Source organism: Vicugna pacos, chromosome 35, assembly GCF_048564905.1.
Source record: "Vicugna pacos chromosome 35, VicPac4, whole genome shotgun sequence".
Taxonomy (NCBI): domain Eukaryota; kingdom Metazoa; phylum Chordata; class Mammalia; order Artiodactyla; family Camelidae; genus Vicugna; species Vicugna pacos.
Window position 1 is genome coordinate 23,134,904 of NC_133021.1, and position 22,902 is coordinate 23,157,805.

The 22,902-nt window shown below is 39.6% G+C and overlaps 1 protein-coding gene across 6 annotated transcripts in view; it reads right to left on the reverse strand.

The window, feature by feature from the left end:
• CACNB2 (calcium voltage-gated channel auxiliary subunit beta 2) overlaps positions 1–10,316 on the reverse strand; it is a 346,868-nt gene extending 336,552 nt beyond the window's left edge. For 3 of the 6 annotated variants that reach the window (XM_072955192.1, XM_072955193.1, XM_072955194.1), the window contains exons 1-2: positions 10,184–10,316; positions 503–595 (exon numbers count right to left, since the gene is read on the reverse strand). In XM_072955192.1, the coding sequence (XP_072811293.1) occupies positions 503–595; positions 10,184–10,303 (213 nt within the window). In that variant the 5' untranslated portion in view covers positions 10,304–10,316. Of the gene's footprint in view, positions 1–502; positions 596–9,796; positions 10,151–10,183 lie in introns of those variants that run through there. The other 3 variants (XM_006208877.4, XM_006208879.4, XM_015243262.3) reach the window with 1 other exon arrangement.
• Between the last annotated feature and the right edge of the window lie 12,586 nt (positions 10,317–22,902).

Genomic DNA, 22,902 nt, shown 5'->3' on the forward strand with positions numbered 1-22,902 from the left:
CTGTCTCCAAGACACCACGTGCACTGTTTAACCGGAGTAGCCTCAGCCGGCTCAGGACCAGGGACAATCTTCTCTTTCAGAAGCCCAGCCCAAAGTGGGCAGAAGAAAACTCAAACTGGAGGAACACCAGTATGTCGACTTCACAGCTGGCGATACAGATGCCCATCGCCTGGCTCCCTACCCCCGTCCCAAAACTCCCAAACCTGTAATCATTTCTGCCAGAGTTCATGCATTCTGTTATGAAGAAAGCCTTTGTAATGAATTCTGTATTTGTCTTTCCCCAACTTGCCAGGAAACAGGGTAATTATTACTCATACAGTCTCACTTAAAATTGTAATATATTCATTATGACATCAAACGGTGCAATTTTCACTTCAACTAAAAATAAGTGCAATAATACTATATGGATCACAAGGATGCCACTGTAAAACCACCTCTAAAAAAGACAAAACTAAATTCACTTTAATATACTTCTCCAAACCATGAATTTAAAAGCTCTTACCTGACGAACGAAACTATTTGAGGTAGTGTCAGAAGAAGTGCTCCCATCAGATCCTTTAAATCTGTTTTTCCTCCTCGCTCCTTTTCCATACGACTACAAAAAAAAAGAAGACAAGACAAATAAGATGATTATTAGACCCTCTCACAGGAATCTAAACCTAGTTCTAGAAAATGTTCAAGATCAAGACAAAGAATGAATTGCCCATGATACAAGCATTATTAAAAAGTTATTGGTGGAATCACAAATATTTATTTCCAATCAGGGAGTTTATATGGAAGAGAGATTTCTAGAAAAAGCATTTAATAACTGGTGAATGAAAATAATTTATGCTATCTGTTGGCATTATCTGTGGTCAAGAGGCAAAAGATTATTAATGATAAAGCATTAAAAATTAAGTACCTATGTGTAGGAGCAACTGGGGCAGAAGTAGGGTGAGAGGAAAGTAATTTGTCAAAGTCCCTCCAAGAACATGAATGCAGTGGATCGAGCATCATAAAATACTGTTTTCCAGTGGTGCTGAATACCCATTTCTGGCTTCTTTTCATGTCTTAATTTGTAATTCCACAGGTAATATAATATATAATTCCACATTCCCAGTTTAGGGTGCTACTTGCATATGGTGGCTGAGCAACATTTTGCTGTATGAATTCTGATTACTCTTCTATTCATATAGACGTAGATCGAGGTGGGGCCTGAATGAGCCTGGTGTCAGTCCTTCATATTATGGTATGAATCCAGAGATTGCTTTGAGAGATGGTGAAACAGCTACAGAAATGGTAGTGAATGAGATGAAATTGAAATACTTTAAAAATTTTCTGGCCCATTGTTGTCATGTTTGAATAGGATGTGAAAAGCTTGCTCTTTAAGTGCTTGCTTATTTTGCTGAGAAGGCAAGAAAAATTAATTTTATGGAAAAAGAAGAAGGAGAAAAAGAAGTAAGCATTTAAGAACAGGATGTTAAAAGTAAGACAATTTGTTTCAGTAATAGGATTGGGCCAAGCACAGATGTCTACAAATGAACTTGCTTTTTCTACAGCTGAATCTACAGCTTACATTCAGAGCACTAAGAATAAATTATGCATTAATCTATCTTTAAGTCTAGGCACTTATAAAGTTATTGAGAAAATTAAACACTAAAATATAAGGGGAAAATAGCTCAACCCTGAGGTTTACAGTTAAATATAGATAGGCTTATAGCAGACCTGGAGCAAATTTCTTAACCTCTCCAAGCATCAGTCTTCTCATCCTTAAAATGGGGATATTAAGATTTATCTCCCAGAATTGTTGTAGGTATTAAACAGTGTATTTATAGCATTTAGTATAAGATCTAGCACATGGTAAGAACTCATAATGATATTTTAAAAAGCGATATCCACATTAGAGTGAGAAGGGTGGAGAAAAAATTGGGCTAAAATGTGTAGGGTATTTCAAAGGATTAGGCTCACAGAGACTTCATTAGATGATCTGAATGTACACAATTTGCTTTTTTGAAAATCACCATGTTCAGGGTTTTGAAAATGCTACTTTGTATTTTATACATTCATCTGGTTTTCATTAAAATGGAAATATCTTATAAGCCACAATATGTGCAGCACTTAGGCAAGCTGAAATCTATTACAAGCATTTGTGTTATGAGTAACTTAGATGCATCTGCAATCACTGAGAGGGGTGGTATAATTTTAAAGCAAAATTTTGTCTTAAATATGTTTGTTCTCTACCAAGTATCTAAGGGATTTATATAATACAAATGTGTTTCCATGGCATTTAATTAACTCTCAACTTCATAAAAGGAAAGACAATCTAGGCTGGACTTTCATAATACCAGGTTCTCCTCACTAACAGCATATCTTTCTTACTTATGTAAACATTATTCCGTAAACTGTTGAAAAATAACATTCTTTCAACAGCGTTCTTCCTTTTCCAATTATTATGTAAAGGTTTGGACAGAAGTGTCTTCCAGGGCGTAGGAACGTGAAAGTCTGAAAGTTTCCTTAAAGTTAAAAAGAAAAAAATTACATTATTCCAAAAGGAAAAAAAATACTTATCACCTTGAAAGCATTTTTAAGGCCTAACCTGTTTCTTTGAAGGAAGGCGGGGGCATATTTATGGCAAATACACTATTCCTTTTCTTAAATTAAAAAAAAATTACTTCTACTTTGTTGTTGTTGGGGCGGGAGGTAATTAGGTTTGTTTATTTATTTATTTACTCTTGGAGGAGGGACTGGGGATTGAACCCAGGACCTCATGCATGCTAAGCATGCGCTCTACCACTTGAGCTATACTGTCCCCCCCATAAATACACTATTTCTTTTCATTCCAAGCATAAATTATCTTTGAGAACAAAGACAAACTATCCTCTCAACCCATGATCCCATGTCTTTCCAGTACCATTTTGCCATGGGTGGAAAGCGCTTTTTTGAAATTCTAGCATGATCATTTATTCTGGATTTTTTAATGATGATTATGCTTTTACTATTCAGCTGTTTTGGAGGAGGAACTTTTTCATGGCTGTTCACACTACCCAGCAGGCACTGTAAGAATCTCACAATATATGAGACATCTGGTCCCAGGGGGACTGCAGTTCTCTGCAAGAAATTAGACACGTTTAAAAAGTCACACTAATTGTTCCAGGCCCCAGGAAAACTGTTCATAAACATTATTTCAGGTGTGCTTAGCTACCAATGCCATGTGTATATGTTGGATTAATCCAAGTCTCAACTGTACTAAGTCACAGTTTATGCACTCAAAAAACTATGGCATATTGAAATGCATGCAAACTGGTGATAGTTTTGAGAAAAATATATTGTTCTTCAATCACTTAAATGTATGAGGGATGATTTATTCAAAGTGTTTATGCTTAATAGTCCTATAGCAAATTCTTATTCATTATATATCATATTTATTAAAATCCAAAATAAACAGATATGCTGAATTACACCTCTGTTCTATTTTACTAATTTCAACAGTGATTTCTCTTTTACAATCTCCTTTAAAAAAAAATTAACTGTAGGGTGATGACTCAATGGCTAGTTATTTTTTTCTAACAATATCCAGGATCAAGAAAAAAACTAAAGGACCTTTCTAAAGCTAGTAGTCCACTTTAATGTACTTTGAAAAATGTTAGTGAAAGTTTATACTACCATGAGCAAATGATGTTTCCTTCAGTTCAATGCATATTTGAAATTAAGTCCAGCTTGCTAAAATTACTTATTTATTAGTTATTCAAAGTTCTTGAAAATAAGGAGTAGAGTGTTTCATATGGAGGAATTAAAAAAAAAATAAAGGCCAATCTTCACTCAAATGGTAAAAGAGAGAAAAGATTAAGCATTCAAATATTTAGTTGCCTAAATTTGGAAAAGAAGTGTAGTTTTCTTTGCTACTTCAAATGCAGCTACTTTTATAACCAATGGGATTTCTAAATTTTTTTTAGCAACACTAAATATATAAACATCTGATATACGGAACAATTAATAATCAGAGCCAGGGTTTCAGGAAGTAAAGAGAAGACAGAGGGTTTGTCCAGAGTGCTAGGTGTAACCCATAACGCTCTCCGTGATTCATGCAGACCCCTACGTCCTTATAGAGCACGGTCTGAACAGTCACTAATTTCAACTCATTGCCTATTATTTACATGCAGCTTAATAAAAACAAATGATGTCACCACAACAAATAGGAAAAAGGAAAACCATACATTTAAATTCCTTTAATTCTTTTAAAACATCAACCAAGCTAAGTAAGACTTCAGAAACTAGAAAAAAATTAAGAAATTGTCACAAATGTCGAAATGACTTATTAAAAAGATATCCAACATTCATCTCGATGTTAATATCAGCTTCCTGTGAATGTCTCCCTTGATACTAAATAACTTCTAAAAATTGGAGTGTATTCTTAAAATCAGCACGTTTGCACAAGTAATTGACATCTCATTTCTGTCTGACTGCAGTAGATGGTCATAGTTAATTACAGAAGTTGCCAGTTGATTGGAGACTTCAGCCCAGCCTTGGGCACAAAGTTGGCTTGGCGGCCCCTGGGGGCAGCTTTAAAAATGATGTTGCTTCTGTGGTTGATGAATAAGGAGGCAGTTCTCCTCCCTACAGATTGTTCTCCATGAGCATAATGCTGATGCTTGAAATTAGTTTCCATCCCTCTCGATCAGCATTCACTGATATGTATCCCTTCAAACTGCAGACTTTCCTCATCTTAGGGTCTGAAGCAAAGAAAGCCAAAACTAACCAGAGAGGAATCAGATATTAAATGTCCTTATTAACCTGTAGCATCATGTGACTGACCTTGTCAGACCTTTTACGAGGAGAGACAACATTGAGGTTCCTCCCTAGAAAAAGGGGAATACAGCAAGTCCTCTCTATGGATCAGTTCACACAAAAGCAGAAAGGAGTCAAGAAGCAGCTTAATAAAGCTCTTGGTGGGGGTCTGGTAGGTAGAGAAGGGAGAAGGGATGAGACCAGGAAGCAGATACGTGGCCAGTGGGGATGTGCAGAGACAAGGAGGGCGGGCAATGGCCAGGGCCCCAGCTTGCCCTCTTCACAATTTACCTCCATCCAGGTTTGGAAAGAAATCTAAGACAGACCCACTGACTTACGTGGCATCATATTTAATTTGAATTCCCAATTTGTAATTGTGAAAGTCAGCGTGTGCCCTATAGTATTAGCAAGACAGAGCCATGACCCACAGTCACAAAATCAAAGAGGGCCACCACCCCACTACAGGGTTAACATACTTTGCGCAGCTTTTCTTAAAAGGACTCAGGCTGCATAGTGTATATTTCAATGAAATTAAGTAGAGAACCAGGTAAACTCTCACTCTTGACATAAAAGGCAAGACAAAAAGCAAAAGAAACATTAAACTATAAGACCAATGAAACCTCAAACCACTCCAACAGTCAGATTTTATATTTCACATTTCAAAACACTCAGAAATCCCGATTGACATGTTTTAAAATTTCTGCCGTGCAACACCAGAACAAAATACCACTAAAGAGGAAATTAATGGGGGTCAGCAGCGAAGGTTGCAGCAAAACATAAAACCCAGTACCCGGGACCATTGTGTTTGGAGACTGCAAAAGACTGACTTGGACCTCAGACCCAAGAAAGTTTCTGGAAAATGGTATTGACCTGGGGAGAAGGGCTGCCCCTCTTTTTATTTATTTACTTCAAATTTTTTTTCACTGAAGTATATAGTCTGTTACAATGTGTCAATTTCTGGTGTACAGCACAATGTCCCAGTCATGCATATACATACATTTATTTGTTTCCATATTCTATTTCATTAAAGGTTATTACTAGATATTGACTATAGTTCCCTGTGCTGTACAAAAGATACTTGGTTTTTTATAATCTATTTTTATACATAGTGGCTAACATTTGCAAATTCAAACTCCTGAATTTCTCTCTTTAGATAAAGCTCCTCGCTAAGACTTTGGATGTTGCCATTACCAGGCCAGATTACTACAATGTGCTTGAAAAGCAGCTAGCAAACTCAGCCGGTGTGGAACCAGCCAGGCTCTGTTGCTAGGAGCAAAACAAACACGCCCTCTAGTTAGTGATCCTTCACCTCCAGGTGTGACTGGAGGCGCTGGTTACAACCTCTTTGAGGCCTTCTGTGCTGAGATACTGCTCATGTTTCTCATCCACTTCCTCCTCTGTTGTCATCCTATTCCCAGTTCCTTTCACCAATTCTGCATCCACCAGGGCTCCACTGAGATCTAGTCAACTCCCCGGAGAATCACCAGCGCGGTACTTCGGCCTAATGCTGTCCAGCAGAAATATAATACAAGTCACATAAGTAATTGGAATTTTCTAGTAGCTATATTAAAAAGGTGAAAGGCAACAAGTAAAATTCATGGTAATACTGTATTTTACTTAACCTAACGAAAATATTATCACTGTGACATGCAATCAATATAAAAATATTGATGATGTTTAGTTTAGTTTTCTATGTACTTTATTTTACTATTTTTTAGTGAAGGATACTTGATTTACAGTGTTGTGTTAGATTCTGGTGTCCAGCATAATGATTCGGTTTTACATATATGTATATTCTTTTTTGAATATTCTTTATTTCATATGAAGTCTCTGAAATTTAGCGTGTATTTTACACATACAGCACATCTCAGTTCAGAATGGCCAAGTTTCAAGTGCTCAGAAGCCACACGTGCCTAGTGGCTCCCAGAGTGGACAGCACAGATTTGGAGCTTTGGAGGGAGAGTGCTCAATGAGCACCTTGACTTTGGGGGTGGACTGCATCCAACTTTGCATTGAAACTGTTTAACAGGTTACCTAAAAAGTAATGACATCTATCGGGGAGGGTATAGCTCAGTGGCAGAGCACCTGCTTAGCATGCATGAGGTCCTGGGTTCAATCCCCGGTACCTCCATCAAAAATAAACAAACCTAACTACCTCCCCCTGCAAAAAAAAAAAAAAGTTTAAGTGATGTGATCTGCTTAAATCTGAACTTTCAAGAATTTGCAGTTAGACTGCACCTGCTTCTCACGTAAGAGATAGATCTGTTTTCTTCAGGACACTGCTGGAGGGAAGGGGTTGGAGTGGATGAGGGTGCCCCATCCCTAGGCAGGATTATTGACAGAAAAAAGAAAAATGGGCAGTCTGTGGTTGTACGTCTTCTGCTTCACTCATACAGAACTTGCAATATAATCAGAGGTGAAACAGACAGGGTTCTTCAAACCAATGATAGCTTAGAGGTACTATTTGCAAATGAAAATTCCTAACTAAGTAGAATTACTGTTACTTGGGATCACCAAACAGAGAGATGCTCCAGAGACAGCCTTTTTTCTCAGGCGGTAGTATTGCTGGCCTGTCCTGCCCAGAGACATGGAAGAGATGCTTTGCCAAATTTTCACAGTTCTGTGATGCCATGATTTATTAGATATGAAACAAACAAGGCAATGTTTCCCTCAAATAATGAATATGATATGAACACAGTTCAAGGAAAATTGCTTTCATTTTTGGAAGGCAGAGAAAGCAAGGAGTTGGATGCTGATGCAGCTGAATATTTATACCTCTTATCTACTTATAATACCCATTTCTCCCTCTCCCTCTCTCTCCTAGATCTATACAATTACTTGCGATTCCTGGGGACTGGGTCTCTGGAATGTGTCCATCCACAGTCCTGTCATTTCTTTTATCTCTTTTTTCAGTTTAGACCTTATTACCTCTTGCCCAAATTGTTATATCAGTCACCCTCCTGGCAGCTCCACCTGGGGACCCCCGCAACTCCAGACTACCCTACCAAACATTCCCAGGTGAATCTTCTCAATGAGTGGTCATGCGGCTTCTTCCTTGAACCCCTTCCAAGGTTCTCTGGTGTTCAATAAATTGCAGGTTCCAAAGCCTCCAAGATGTGGCCTCAAGTTGCCTTGTCAGACTTCTGCCTGATTCTGCCCAATCTCTACCTTTCCACGTTCTTTTTGAACTCAGGATTAAAAATGTATCACTTCAGACTTGTAATTGCTATGACTTTGCTTCCTGTATAGCCTCCCACCATCTCTCTGAAAATCTCTGTTGAAGTCTGACCCATCCTTCAAATACCTTCTCAAATGCCTCCTCATGAAGTCCTTACAGATTACTCCAAATAGAAATTTGTGACCTTTATTCCTTTGACACCATAAAAGGTTCAGCACTTTCCTCAGAGTCCCACGCCACACAATTGTCTTCCATTCATCACACCTGTAGCCACTGGAGTGTAAGTTCTTTAAAGGCAGAAATGTTCTCCTCATGTCTGAATCATTTCCACGTGGTAGATGCATCACAAGTATTTGTTGACTTACACTGAACTGCATAAATCACTAAGTAAATTCGTACCTCTTATCTGAATGCAGTCATGCTTTCTGTCTGCCCTAACTTTGATCTTAGGAATTCAGGAACTCTATTTTTATCATAAGAATAAACACACACACACACACACACACACAAATCCCTGAAGATCAAAGAGAAAAGAGCATCTAAAAGTCCTATCAATATTCAAGACCTTCATCCTAGGATAACCGTGGTCCCTGAGTGTATTTCTCTCTCTCATCTTACTTGGTGAGTATGCAGATAAAATCAGGAGTCTAGAACAAATGTGACAGGTGTTGGTAAGGATTCAGGTCCTCTGGCAGAGACTAGATGGAAATGTAGGTGGTTGGTTACATGTCCCCACTCTGCTTGTTCCATCAAACAGCCCAAGGCTGACTAAAATCTAGCTGTCTTACCTCTAGGAAAGAAATGAATTCCCCTATGAAAGAAATGGCTTTCTGATTACACAAGTGACTGGTTGCGACATTTTTCCTCCATTTCAAATCAAAGTGAATTATATGTTTAAAGTTAGCACATTTACTTCCCAGTGGAAAACGAAAGTCCAATAAAGCTCCACGAATATACCACTGGAACCACCACCATTAACAGTACCAAGATATCTAAAGCAGTCATTTTCCACCACCTATCAAAACAACAAAGCAGCAAAACAATTTATTACTATGTTCCACTCCGGCCCCCATTGCTACAATAAATAAGACCAACATGCTCTCTACTGAGCATATACAAATATAAAACATATAAACTGTATATTTTACATACATATAAAATGACATAATCTGGCAAATATACGTTTGAAATCAACAAACCAATATCGCTAAGCAAAGAAGAGACATTTCTCCAAAGTGATAACTTGAATGTAACCCTAACCACTTCACCATGGCTCGCCACGCAGAGCACAGTTAGAAGTCTTAAGTCATTGCGCTGCTAGGATAAAAGTTGAGAGACTCTTTACCACTGAGACCTGGAGGTGTCTGTAATCCAAACTGTACCTGCCAAAGCCTTACGTAAAAGTCACCTTATCATTGCCCAGTGTCTACAACTGACATCTCCTATTTCACTAGAGCAGCAGACCGGAATTTCCCCAGAAACCGCTAATACTCATCGGAGTCGGAGGCGGTCCGGGAGCTCCCTGAAATGGCTAACATTTCAGGGACAAGGGAAAAAAATAAAAACTTTCGCGTTTCCAACTCGTTGTCTTCTTCAGGGGGCGAGGGGTCCGGGCAAACCCTGGCCAGTGCCAGGAGGACAGCTGAGCTGTCAGAGCGGTGTAACGCCCAGGTGCAGAGGGTGGCCACGGCCGCTCCTGGGAGGCAGGGGCAGAGCGCCCCCTCCAAGCCCCAGGCCCACCCCCGACCCCATCGCACGCCTCCCCGTTCCCACCCCGGCTCAGAGCTCGTCCAGAAGGGTCGGCGACCGAGCAGAGCTGCGGGAAGCGGAGCCCCTCCCGCCCCCCGGACTCACAATCTTGAGCAGGTCCAGTCCGCTCGCCTGGTTCATGTCTCTCCATGTGCCTCTCCCGGGAAGGGGCGAGGAGGGCTGGCCGCGGCGGCTGGGGGGGCAGCCTCCGAAGACCGGGAGGTCTCCCCCGCCCCTTCCCACTAGCTTTGGGGAAGCAGAGAAAAATGGAAGCCAGAGAAGAGCCGGGAAAAGCGAAGAGGGGCACGGGCGCCGGCGCCTGGAGAGAAGTGGGTGGCAAAGCGCGGGGGAAGGAGGAGGCGGCGGCGGAGACCCAGGCCGGAGCGAGCGGCTGGGCGAGGGATCCTAGGAGAGGAGGCGCCGGGAGAGATGGAGGTCGGCGCCTGCCCGGGCGGCTCACAAAGAAAGAGGAAGGCGCGGCGCTCTCGCTACCTGTGCGGCCGCTCCGAGCGCCCCCGCGGGAGCCGCGTTCTCCAGCACTTCCATCTGGATCTCCTGCGCCACCGCCGCCGCCGCTGTGGGAGGCGACTTGGACATGTCGCTTTGGACCATTGGCGAAAAGTCGGCCGGGAGCCAGCAGCCAGCCCCCGGCGGCGGGTCCCCTCCTCTGCTCCCCGCCCCCAGCTCCGGGGGCCGCCCGGGGCTCGCGGCTCTCAGGGCGCGGGGCGCGGCCGGGCCAGGTTGCAAAGCGAGATGCAGGGGAGCCGGGCGGCGGGGGCGCGGACTGAGCGAGCGCCGAGCGGGCACGGGAGCCGCCGGCGCTGGGGCAGGTCCTCGCGGAGAGGGAGGGCGCTCTGGCCGCCGGAGCCCAGGGGGAGGCGCGTCGGAAAGCGAGAGTGACAGCCACCGAAACGCCGAAAAGTTCCCCGCGGGAGGCGCGGGCCGCTGGGGCTCCGGCGCAGCCGCTGCGCGTCGCCGTGGCACGCGCGCTGGAAAGTTTTCAAAGCCACGAAAGCCAGGCCTCGCGCCCAGGGGCTTCCTTTCGCCGGCTGCCGCGCTCCACTCCCTCCGCTCTCTACGATCCTGCGGGCGGGAGCAGTGCGCTCACTCCGGAGTCTGGGGAGGCTGGGTTCCTCAACTGCACGCCTGCAATCTGTCAAGGCCACGGGCGGCACCCAGGAGCAAGTGTCTACAAAGGACTTCCCATCCCCATTGGGAGGTGAAGGCGCTGGATGGTGGCAGTAATGAGGCGCCAGAAAAGAAACGGGGCCGAGGACCCGAGGATTCGGGTCCCACCCGAATCTGCAGCTGGCCTGGGCCACCAGGTCCAAATCGACCACTTCCGAATCTGAAGTTTTTCCTCGATGACTTCAGTTTGTCTTCATCTTTGGAAACTGCTTATTCACTTTTCTGTAGAGTTAAGAAGTCTTAATATCACATTTTGGACAAAATAAGCGCTTCCTTAGGATCCTGAACTCTCAATATGAGAATGGCGGCCTGACCAAGAATGTTTTGTTTACGGCATAACGTTCAGCTATTCCTAATAAGACACATTAAAAAAAAATCATATAGAGTAGCTCTTCAACAACTTTTACTACAGTGGAACTCTCTTGGAGAACAAGTTTTCCTGGTATCAGCATTGTTTCATAACAATAGAATGTATACAGTTTTGGATACTGAAATATACATAACGGAAATTTACAATAGCCTTCAGCTGCTTTGTATAGTTTCCCAATGGTGTGTAAAATCACTGTGGGACACAGTCCTTGTTCTTCCCAAAGACAACTGTGGATAATTTAATAATTTAAACCCGCTTCCATCAAACAGTGGTTTGAGTCGGGCTTAAAGAACAGGTGTTGGTGTGATTAAAGACTTAGGCCTATTCGAAGTGCCATTGATTTTCCTAATCTTTGGTGTTAAAATGGACATCTTAATGTAAATTTTCCTGAATTTTCAAAAACAAACGCATAGAATAAGAGATTAATGGGTACCAGAGGGGCGGCTAGCTGAAGGCAATCAAAAAGTGCAAACTTCCTGTTATAAGATACGTAAGTACTAGGGATGTAATGTACAACATGATAAATATAAAAAAAAAACCCTGCTTTCTGTTATATATGAAAATAGTTAACAGGGTATATCCTAAGAGTTTCATCGCAAAGAAAAAAAATTTTTTTTCTATTTCTTTAATTTTGTATCTATATGAGGTGATGGATGTGCACTAAATATATTATGATAATCATTTCCTGATGTATGTAAGTCAAATCATTATGCTGTACACCTTACACTTACACAGTGCTGTATTTCAACTAAATCTCAATAAAACTGGAAGAAAAGTAAATAAATATTTACCTTACTGAATGTTAAAGAGAAGTAGTAACAAATTGGTTAACAAAGGCAGCAACAACAATAATAATAAAGTCACATTTTGAAAAGCAACAGACAGGGAAGCTGGGAGGCTGTTGGTTAGGATATGTGTTGGCTAGCCAGCCAGCAAGAGAGAGAGCACCCTCTGCTTTGTAGCTATGGCTGGTAGCCTTTCCAAAGCCCTGTCTAAGATTTGGCTTTTAAAAAATGCATTTTTAACAATCAGCAGTGTTTTCGGTGTGTGCATGTGTTACACGTATGTAACTATGAAAGTGAGAAAGACATTGTAAAGTTGTGGAGTTATAGTTATTTTAGCTCCATGATCTGCTGGTGACATCACTCTTCTATTCATTTAATGAAACTGTTCAGTTTTCTTGAGAGCATCTTTAAATCTCAGGGATAACATTAAATCTAGTTCTCGATTAGGTTGTAAGCTCTGTGTGGGTAGGAGCCATGCTTATTCACTCAGTTCCCCTGCATTCTTTCAATATCCAGTCAATAAAGCATACATCAAGCTTCTATTGTGTGCCACTGGACGAGCACAGACAACAAAAACCTGACATCTTGGCGCTCACAATCTAGTTAGTAAGCACTTAGAAGCCAGTAAATACATGCTTGAATGAATGAGTGATGGATGAATTCTAACACAGTTTTTAAAAATGCCAGGTTGGATGAAGCTTAGTGTTTTCGCATGACATCTGTTTGATTTCTTACAATATCCTTAACTATCCATGCGTTCGCTTCCAATTATGACCATTTGGGAAGTAAAGTTTTATCTTTCATCAAATTTTTTAAGAGACCACAAGATAGCAAAACAACCTTGAAAATCATTTTAAATAACCCTTCTGCTTATAAAGGGCAAGTCAAGTTTGAATTAAATGTTCAAATGTGATAGAGTATATTTTATTCATTTCATTAATTTATGATGCTGAACTCATAGTTTTTACGTTTCTCTCTGCCCCTAGACAGAGTTTCTTGAGGGCAGCTGATTGTGTTTTATTCATTTTAGCATCCCCTACATCCAGCATGGTGTCTGGCATTTTTGTTGGAGCCTGAAAACTCTCGTTGCTTAAGTGAATGAGTGAGTGATCTGTCATCATGTGTCTTAAACGTTGCGTAGACCTTTGCAAGGTTTAACACACAAAGGCATTTACCTAATTATGACTCCCATGAAAGGATTATATTAATTCTTTCTTTATAACCAGTGCTAATTTAGCCTGTATTGAACAGTAAACACAATACAATGTACCCATTCAGACACTAGGCTGACTTATAAAAGATCTCAAATAAAAACTAACACAGTGTTACCTCTACCAAAAAAAATGGAACGACGTCAGAATAAATTATAGAGGGATAAAGGTTTGAGAAACATCATGAAAGCTTTCTATTACGGTCAGGTTTGTTTTTAACATACTTTGGCTTGTACTTAAAAGCCACAGATGAAAGCTAAAATTTAATGTGTAAAGCCTAGTTCTTTTCAATGTTGAAAGTTATTCAGATGTACCCCAGTAATAATAGATGCACAATCATCAGTGCAGGCATTTAAATGCAGATGCCTAATTTGTTCAAGCTGTAACGTGAACCCCAGTATGCTCATTAGTCGTTGTAATGGACAGGCATATTCTGCGCATTATTAATGTTCTGAAGTGAGAACAGAGGCTGGAAAGAAACATTGGCCAAGGAAGCCAAAAGTTTAAAAGAGTTCAGTTTTTTTTTTCCCTCCTATAAGTGGAAGAAACAATGATTATAATGACTTACTCCTCTTTTGCTGGCAAATTTGTAACTATGTTTAAGACCTGGGGTAGGAGTTCTTTAGGACAGATATGCACCAGTGTGATTTCTCATTTTGTTACTGAGTCCAAGCTCGTTCTGCTCGTTGCACGACAGGCCAATAAATTGGGAGACGAGGTGTTGGGGCAAGGAATAGTGACTTTATTTTGAAAGCCAGCAGACTGAGAAAACAGCAGACTAAAGTCTTGGAGAACTAACTTCCCCAAGTCAGAATTCAGGCTCCTTTTATACTAAAAAGGGGAGGGGGTGTGGTTGGTTGTTGCAAACTTCTTGGTGCAGGAATTCTTTGTCCTTGTAGCTGTCCACCTGGGTCAGGTCATGGTGCCCTTGTAAAACCTCTATCAAAACAAATATTATTTTCTATTCTGCAACTTGTTATCTTTATATAAGTACAAAAGTGTTAATATCCTTAAAGGTCAGAGCCTTGAGAATAGGCTCTCCTGTATATTTCAGGCTCTAGGCAACATTCTTTTACAAAAGGTGCTGAGCCAGCAAGACTAAGCCTAGGAAACAGGGCGCAGGGTTAAAGCCAAAGAAACAGATCTAATATGGAGTCAGATTTGTTCTTTTCTGTTTCAATTTTACTTGTAAATCATTTTTCACCCAATATACATTTCCAGATCTCTGCCATTATTCATAGTATTTCCATAAGGATATACCTGCATCATCCAGCCGCTAGCCTAACTTGGTAGGATGCATTCCACTGAGTTACACATTTGCTTCTTGTAAACTCCTGCTATAAAGTGAATGCCCTGCATTATCGATTGTTAGTTAAAACCATATAAAGATGGAAGCACATCCCGTATAAGGGGGTTGCATGCACTGTGTGTGGTGGGAGGTTACAGCTGATGTGTGGAAGTGGTCAGGAAAAAGGTTACCTTTACTTCCAAAGTAAAGCCTTCATAGATGGTTATAAGATTCCATGAGTCCTTAAAACTCCCCAGGAGACAGAGGTCTGAAATCCCTAATCCTGTAGAGCACTTTTTAGTGTATAAAACACATCCGTTTGTTATTTGACTTATTTCTCACCCAAAGCATAACAACCGGTACTTCAGTTTACATACAAGGGGCCAGGCCCTGTGCTAAGGATTTATATATGTCATCTCATCTGTGAACTAGGTATCACTGTTCCCTAAGTTAGGATAGATCAAATTGCTATAACCAAAAAACCCTAAATATTTGGGGGATTAGAGGACAAGAAATGCATCCCTTTGGTCTTGGGTAGAAGATCACCATCAGAAGGAGCTCTGCTTCAGGCTGACATTTAGGAACCAAGTGTTGAGTGACTACCATTTTGAAAATGTAGCTATGGTTGTTCCTCATTAGTCGGAAGAAAGGGAAAGGGTGATGGAACACGTATAGTTTTTCTTTTTTTGGCATATCATCTTATTTCATTCAAATACCAGTCCCATCACCCCGGTCCAAGAATAAACCAAATACAATCGCATGTTGAAGACTGGTCCTCAAACATGACAGCCAACGATGCCACACTTGCCTATGATCTCGCCAACATAAGATCACATACATACCTCAGTGGAGCTTGCAAATTTTTATTGGCCAAGCTTGGACGTGATATAGATCCCTTCACTGATGTTTTATTGGCTGAAACTCTATCACATGAAAAGCTTCCAAGCCAAGCTGAGGACAATAGTCCATTCTTGTGCCTTTGGAAGAAAAGGAGAGTAAATTTTGATGAAGAATTAGCACAGACTGACTTAACCAAGCCTGAAAAGCTGACGAGTCACAGAGATTAAACACGTGTTTTTTTGAACTCCAGCTCTAAGCCTTGTTTTCAGTTCAGTACATTTGCCTGTCTGGTAGTCTCCAAAGAGCTCTGCCACCCAAGTGAAGACTGTGTTTCTGGCTGTAGAAAAAGATTTACATATTTCTATTGCTCGCATGCTGTGATGACTATAATGTACTTGCCTGCTCTTACAAATAGCTGTGAACAGCACAAATGTTATTAATCCACACCATTGTGTGTGTGTTTGTATGAGTGTGTGCACTATTCAGGGCAACAGGGATCATTGAACAGCCATGGCTCCTACTAAACACACAGTAGATCAGGTAACATGGAGACATAGTATGATGAACATGAGTGGAAAAGTCTATGGGAAGAAATTTAAAAGATCAAGGAAAAGTGTTCCAGGCACAAAGAATGGAGAATAGAAAGATGGAAGGTGAAGAAATTCAGTACAACTTGAAAATAGGGTTGGGAGGTGAGAAGGCCGGCAGACAACTGATGATGAAAAATATCCATTTTACTCTACCTGTCACTCCCCCATGGCCCCCGTCTTTGGCTAAGAATGCCTCATTTACAAGCAAAGCCTCTGACCTCTCCTGCCTTTTCTTTTCAAACCATCTTAACTTCTTTATGGGAGGCACACACACAGATGTTCATGTGCCATGGGATTATAGAAAATGAGACCTGATTTATCAAGAAAGACATCTGAATTTACACATTCACTGAAGTCAGTTTATTTGTAGCTGAGATTCCTAGTTGGCCATTCCTCCTGTTTCTAGCTGGACATTTGCATCCAAAATAAAAGACTGTCTGCGGTGTTTGCCAGTCTTCCCTGCAGCTAGATGCAGCTCCTGGGCTGCATTCTGTAGACTATAAGCGAAGTGGATGAAGAACTTTCTGGAAGTACCCATAAAAGGGAGAGAAGTGCTTTTACTCCCCTCCTTTTTCTGCTGATCTGATTGTGGAGATGTTGGCTGAACCACAAGTGGACATTTTAGACAATGAAGCCACGTGAAAACTCCTTGCTAAAGTTGAATGATCATAAAAAATACACCAGCTTCATTAATGGTCCCATAAACCATGGTACCAACACTGGACTGCCTACTTTCAGACTTCTTTTCAGTGAGGCAAAAATAAGCATAATTGTGTCATATCCAAGAAATCATTGCCAAAATCAATGTTATGTTTAGGTCTCTGATCTATTTTGAGTTAATTTTTGAATATGGTGTTAGGTAGGAATCCCACTTCATTCTTTCCCATGTGGATATCCAGTTTTCCCAGTACCATTTGTTGAAAAGATTGCCCTTTCCCCATTAGATCATTTTGGCACCCTTTTTGAAAATCATTTGAATATATTATGGGATGGTTTGTTTGAGTTTTCTATTCTATTCCATTGGTCTATATGTCTTTCCTTATTCCTGTGCCATACTGTTTTGATTACTATAGCTTGAAAGTAAGTTTTGAAGTCAGGAAGTGTGAGTCCTCCAGCTTTATTCTTCTTTTTCAGGATTGATTTGGCAATTTGGGGTCCCTTGAGATGCCATATGAACTTTAGGATGGATCTATTTCTGAAAAACATCATTGGGATTTTGATAGGGGTTGCATTGAATCTGTAAATCACTTTGGGTAATACTGAATCTTATCAGTACTAACTCTTCCAATATCTGGACATGAGATATCCTCCCACTTATTTATGTATTTTTAAATTCCTTTCAACAATGTTTTATAGTCTTCATTGTATAAGTCTTTTGCTTCCTTAGTTAATTCTTTTTACCCCCATGGCTTTTCTTTTCAGTCACTTTCTGAACTCGATTTTTTTGTATTCCTAATTATGAACAAAGAAATTCTGAGAAGTAAATCCATTTCCACTTCTGACTACATTTTGAAATATGGAATATTGAAATATGGAATATTGAAATATGGAATGCCCAACTTCATAAGGATTTACCCCTGGGTCTCACAGGATATATTTTACAGCAGTTTAGGAGAGGCATGAGTATTTTTTATGGTCCTCGGGAACTTTGAATGGGTAGATGACCACCAACATGTGGGATGAGTTTTCAGTTCTGTGGGTGTTACTAAAAACCAACAAATATCCTCTTAGGCCATTATTAACTCAAAGTGAGTATACATGTATGTATGTATGTATATATACATGAGTACATGGTTAATTCTTAAGTATTTCATTTTATTTCCTTGATGCTAGTGTAAATAGAGTTGTTTTCTTAATTTCCTTTCCAGACTGTTCATTGTTAGTGTATAGAAATGCAACTGAGTTTTGTGTGTGTTGGCTTTTTATTCTGATAATTTACTGAATTTGTTTGTTAGGTCTAACAGTTTTTCTGTGGAATCTTTAGGGTTTTGTACATTTATGATTATATCCTCTGTGAATAGACATAATTCTACTTCTTCTTTTCCAATTTGTATGACTTTTATTTCTTCTTTCTTGCCTAATTGCTCTGACTAGGACTTGCAGTACTCTGTTGAATAGAAGTGATGGAAGCAGGCATCCTTGCTTTGTTTCTAGTCTTAGAGGGAGCACTTTCAGTCATTCATCATTGAATATGATGTTTGCTGTGGGTTTTTCACATATGGCTTTTATTATGTTAAGGTAGGTTCTTGAGTGTGCTTATCATAAATAAGTGTTGAATTTTGTCAAGTGCTTTCTCTGTATCAACTGAGTTGGTCAAATAGGTTTTTTCTCATTCTTTATGTTAATAGGGTATATTACATTGATTTTCATATTTTTATATTCCTTATATTTTAGGAATAAATAATCCTTTTAATATGCTGTTGAATTCAGTTTTCTAATATTTTGTTGAAGATTTTTGCATCAGTGTTCAGAAGAGATGTTATTCTGTACCCATCTCTTCTTGTAGTGTCTTTGGTACCAGGGTAATTCTGGCTTCCTAGAATGAGTTAGGAAGTATTCCCTCTTCTTTGGTTTTCTTGGGAAAAGTTTTAGAAAGATTGATGTTAATCTTTCTTTAAATGATGATAGAATTCACCAGTGAATGCATCAGGTCCAGAACTTTTCCTTGTCAGATTTTTGATTACTGATTCAACCTCCTTACTGGTTCTAGGCCTATTCGGATTCTCTATTTGTATTTCTTTGTGAAATTGCTTTCACTACTCAAATCCCCCACCCTCCCTGAAGCAGTGTTTCCATCACCAGCATTAGCAGTGGCATGAGGACTTAATCTTTCTTATTTCAAAGATATAGAACAAGAGATGGGGGATGTCTTATCTTAGACTGTGAAGAGTATTAGTCATGAGAGCAGATGTTTCAGTTTGTGCTGTGCCAGCACTGGGTACAGAATCCTATGGGCAGAGTGTTTTCTTGTTTGAGTATCAGGGTGGCTTTAGTAGTCTTATGGCTGAAGTCTCATGGCCGCTGGCAGAAGCATATGAAACGCCTGTCTACAGGGATGTGCTGTAAACTCAACCATCACAGGATTGCTCTTATAAAGCTTTGATGAGCATGAACTCCAAAGCCAAAATTAAAACACATAAGAAAAGAGGCCATCATAAGAGAAAGTCAGTAGAGCAACAGAAAGTAGAAATAGACTCTCAAGAATTTTATAAAGTGGGAGAAGAATCATTTGGCAAAAAATAAAGAATTCTATCTGAAGTAAATTTTTATTTTTTAAAATGGTACGGTTTCATCATCTACCCCCTCGTAAATGTATTTTGTGGATAAAGAAGCATCTGGATGGGCCTAATCCCTTCCTCCAGTGTTTATCTTTATGGTGATCTTAAGGAACCAGTAATACAAAGAACTCTCCAATCAGATAAGACATTAGGGAGACTATTGCAAAAGCAGGGGTTTTTTTCCGTCATATTCTGGAGCAGGCTAATATTCTCTGTATAACTCATCATGGAGACTGAATTATAGGACCCCCCCCCAAAAATTGTCCTTCCCCAGCTAACACCCTCATAGTTCTCTTTGTGATGGTATCTCTGTATAATTTTCACAAAGTTTTGTATAGTCCATCTGGCAAACTGGGTTGAGAAACGGAAGTTCATATATAGGTTGATGTATTTGTTGCCCTTTCAGCTCACTGCTCCCAGGAGAATATAACATATTTCTACATTTGAAATCCCATATCAACAGTGACAGCATTGGTTCTGCATTTAAAATACATATTTATCCAGGTTTTCTAATAGAAGCCACCTATTATCAAATGCTTAATTTGTACCAAGCCCCATGCTACACAATTTACATAAAGCATTTCATTCACTGCACATAGCAATTCTGAAATATTAGTATTGTTGTTTGCATCTGATGGAAAAGTAAATTAAGTTTCAGGGAAATTAACCAACCTCCTGAAAATCAGGTGACTAATGTTTCTAAATTTACAAGGTTGAACCTTTGGAGTTCTTTCTCATCACTGGACACACTCACATCTCACTGCTTCATGCCTGATCATTCTGTCCTCTGCTTGGAAGGACATTCCTCCTACTTTACTTGCCTAACTCCGATTTCTTTTAGAATTCTGTGGGAGGAAGTTCATCCTCACTACTCAGATGTGAGATGAAATTCCTTTCCTTGCTTTACAAAGTATTATTTATTATTATTATTATTATTATTATTATTATTATTATTATTATTATTATTACTACTACTACTACTACTACTACTATTATTTGCACTTACCAGCTGGAATGAAATGACAGATTGTCTTCTGCACTAGATCAGCCTCTTTTACACATCTTCACACTCCTAGGTTCCTAGTACCACGCTCGCTGAAGACTCATTAAAGCAAACTTATCAGGATATAGCTGTTCAGAAGCAGCTAAACAGATATCATTGCAGACTGATCACCCCTCTTGTTAATATGTTACCATGCTATCAATTAATTCAATATTTGACTTCTATTCTTTGCTTTTTTTATGTATAATATATATCATTTAATCTTTAAGGTATTGTGCTGTTATCAGGGGAATAGGAAAAAGGACTGTTGGTGGCCTCTTTGCACTCGGTAAATACCTCCTTCAACCTCTACCATCCTTGCTGAGGAAAAAAATTTCATTTGGCCTTAGGATACAGTGATGTAAAGATAAAACAGTTCTGAGATAAAATCAAAAATTTCTCCCAAACACAGATGCTTCTTTGTTCATCGTTCTTTCACCACCCCCGCCCCACCCCACCCCCTCCCACCATCACTGCTTCGCAATTTCTCTCCTCCCCTCACTGTCTCCTGGACCAGCCAGAAATAAATAACACATCTCAGAGATCACACTGAGCTCTCCTCCCTCTGGCTCTCTTTTGGGTTCATAAACAGGTACTCTCTGGATCTCTGCATTTTTTAGCTCTTTTTAACACTCCTAGCCGGTCATATCATCAAATTGAGGAAGGTCTTTTGAGTAAGTTTCCTCCACAGTGGTTCATTAGAACAGTTTAAGGTGTGCAGACCTCACATGGAGGGTTAATTCTCAATTAGCTCAGCAGAATAATTGCTCTGTGCTAGCCAATTCCATAGCCAGGAGTCTAGTGAGCACATGAAATGTAACTGGTGCCATCTTTCAACGTTCTTAAACTAAAGCAATGTACCCAAAAGAGGCTAAAATATCTCATAAATAATTATATATTGATTTTACATTGAAATTATATATTTTGAGTACATTGTGTCAAATAAAATAGATGTTATGATACTAAAATAATTCAAATGAATTATTAAAATCCACTTCAGTGGCTTCTTTTTCTTTTTTAAATATAATTACCAAAAAAATTAATTGCTTATATAATTGCATATGTGGCTTGCATTCTATTTCTGCTGAACAGGGTTGTTTGGGAAGATTCAGCATTGCCTGCTTGGATTCCCAAAGGAAAACAAATATTCTTGAACTATAAGTTATAGTTTATTACTTTTTTTTTTCATTGGGATGAACCTATTAGTATACACATCTCATAGTTTTTTTTTATTGTGATAAAAATATACAGTATACAATTTATCATTTTAACTGTTTTTAAGTATTTTTAAGTGGCATTAAGTACATTCACAGTGTTGTGCAACCATCAACATTATCCATCTCCAGAACTTTTTTCATCTTCTACAGACTGAAACTCCATATTAATTAAACAATAACTCCATATTCTCCTCACCCACTGCTCCTTGGCGGCCACCACTCTACTTTGTGTCCCTATGAATTGACTGCTCTGGGTACCTCACATTAGTAGAATTACAGTGTTGGTCCTTTATCACTTAGCATGATGGCTTCAAGGCTCATCCATGTCATTACACATGCCAGAATTTCCTTCCTTTTTAATGCTGAATAATATTCCATTGTATGTATCTACTACATTTTGTTCATCCATTTATCCATCACTGAACACTTTGTTTGCTTTTACCTTGTGCTATTGTGAATAATGCTGCAATGAACGTGGGTGTATAAATACCTGTTTGAATCCTTGCTTTTAATTATTTTGTGTATAAATCCAGAAGTGGGGAGTTGCTGGATCATATAGTAATCGTATTTTTAATTACTTGAGGAATTACCATACTGTTTTCCATAGTGACTGCACCATTTTACAGCCTCACCAACAGTGCACAAGTGTTCCAATTTTTCCACATCCTCACAATTATTTTCTTTCCCTCCCTCCCTCCCTCCCTCCCTTCCTCCCTCCTTCCCTGTCTTTCTTTCTTTCTTTCCATCCTATTGGGTGTGCAGTTGTATCTCATTGTGGTTTTCACTTGTTATTAGTGATGTTGAGCATCTTTTCATGTACTTACCGGCCATTTGTCTTATTTTCTTTGGAGAAATAGTTATTCAAATCCTCTGCCCATTTTAATTGGGTTTTTGTTTTTGTTTTGCTGTGAGTTGTAGGAGTTCCTTATATATTCTAGATATTAAGCTCTTACCAAATATATGACTTGCAATTATTTTTCCCATCCCATGGGCTGACTTTTCACTCTGCTAGTATTATCCTCTGGTGCACAAAAGTTTTTAATTTTGATGAATCCTGATTTATCTGTTTTTTTCTTTTATTGCCTGTTGCCAAATCTAATGGCATAAAGCTTTCCCCTTATGTTTTCTTCTAAGAGTTTTACAGTTTTAGCTCATTCCTTGAGGTCCTTGATTCCCTTTAATTTTGCAAATGGCTTAAGATAAGAGTTCAATTTTTGTATTCCCAATTTTCTTAGATGATTAAACAATTAGAAACTCCTATTCGTGGCAATAGGAATGTGCTTATTCAGAGAAACCCCTTATGATGATTTCACTGTACAAAGGGTTTTCTATGGAGTAGCCCACTCCTTAAAACATGGAAGAGGCTCATGTTTAGTTTCAAAGCTCCATAGCGCTGTTCCTT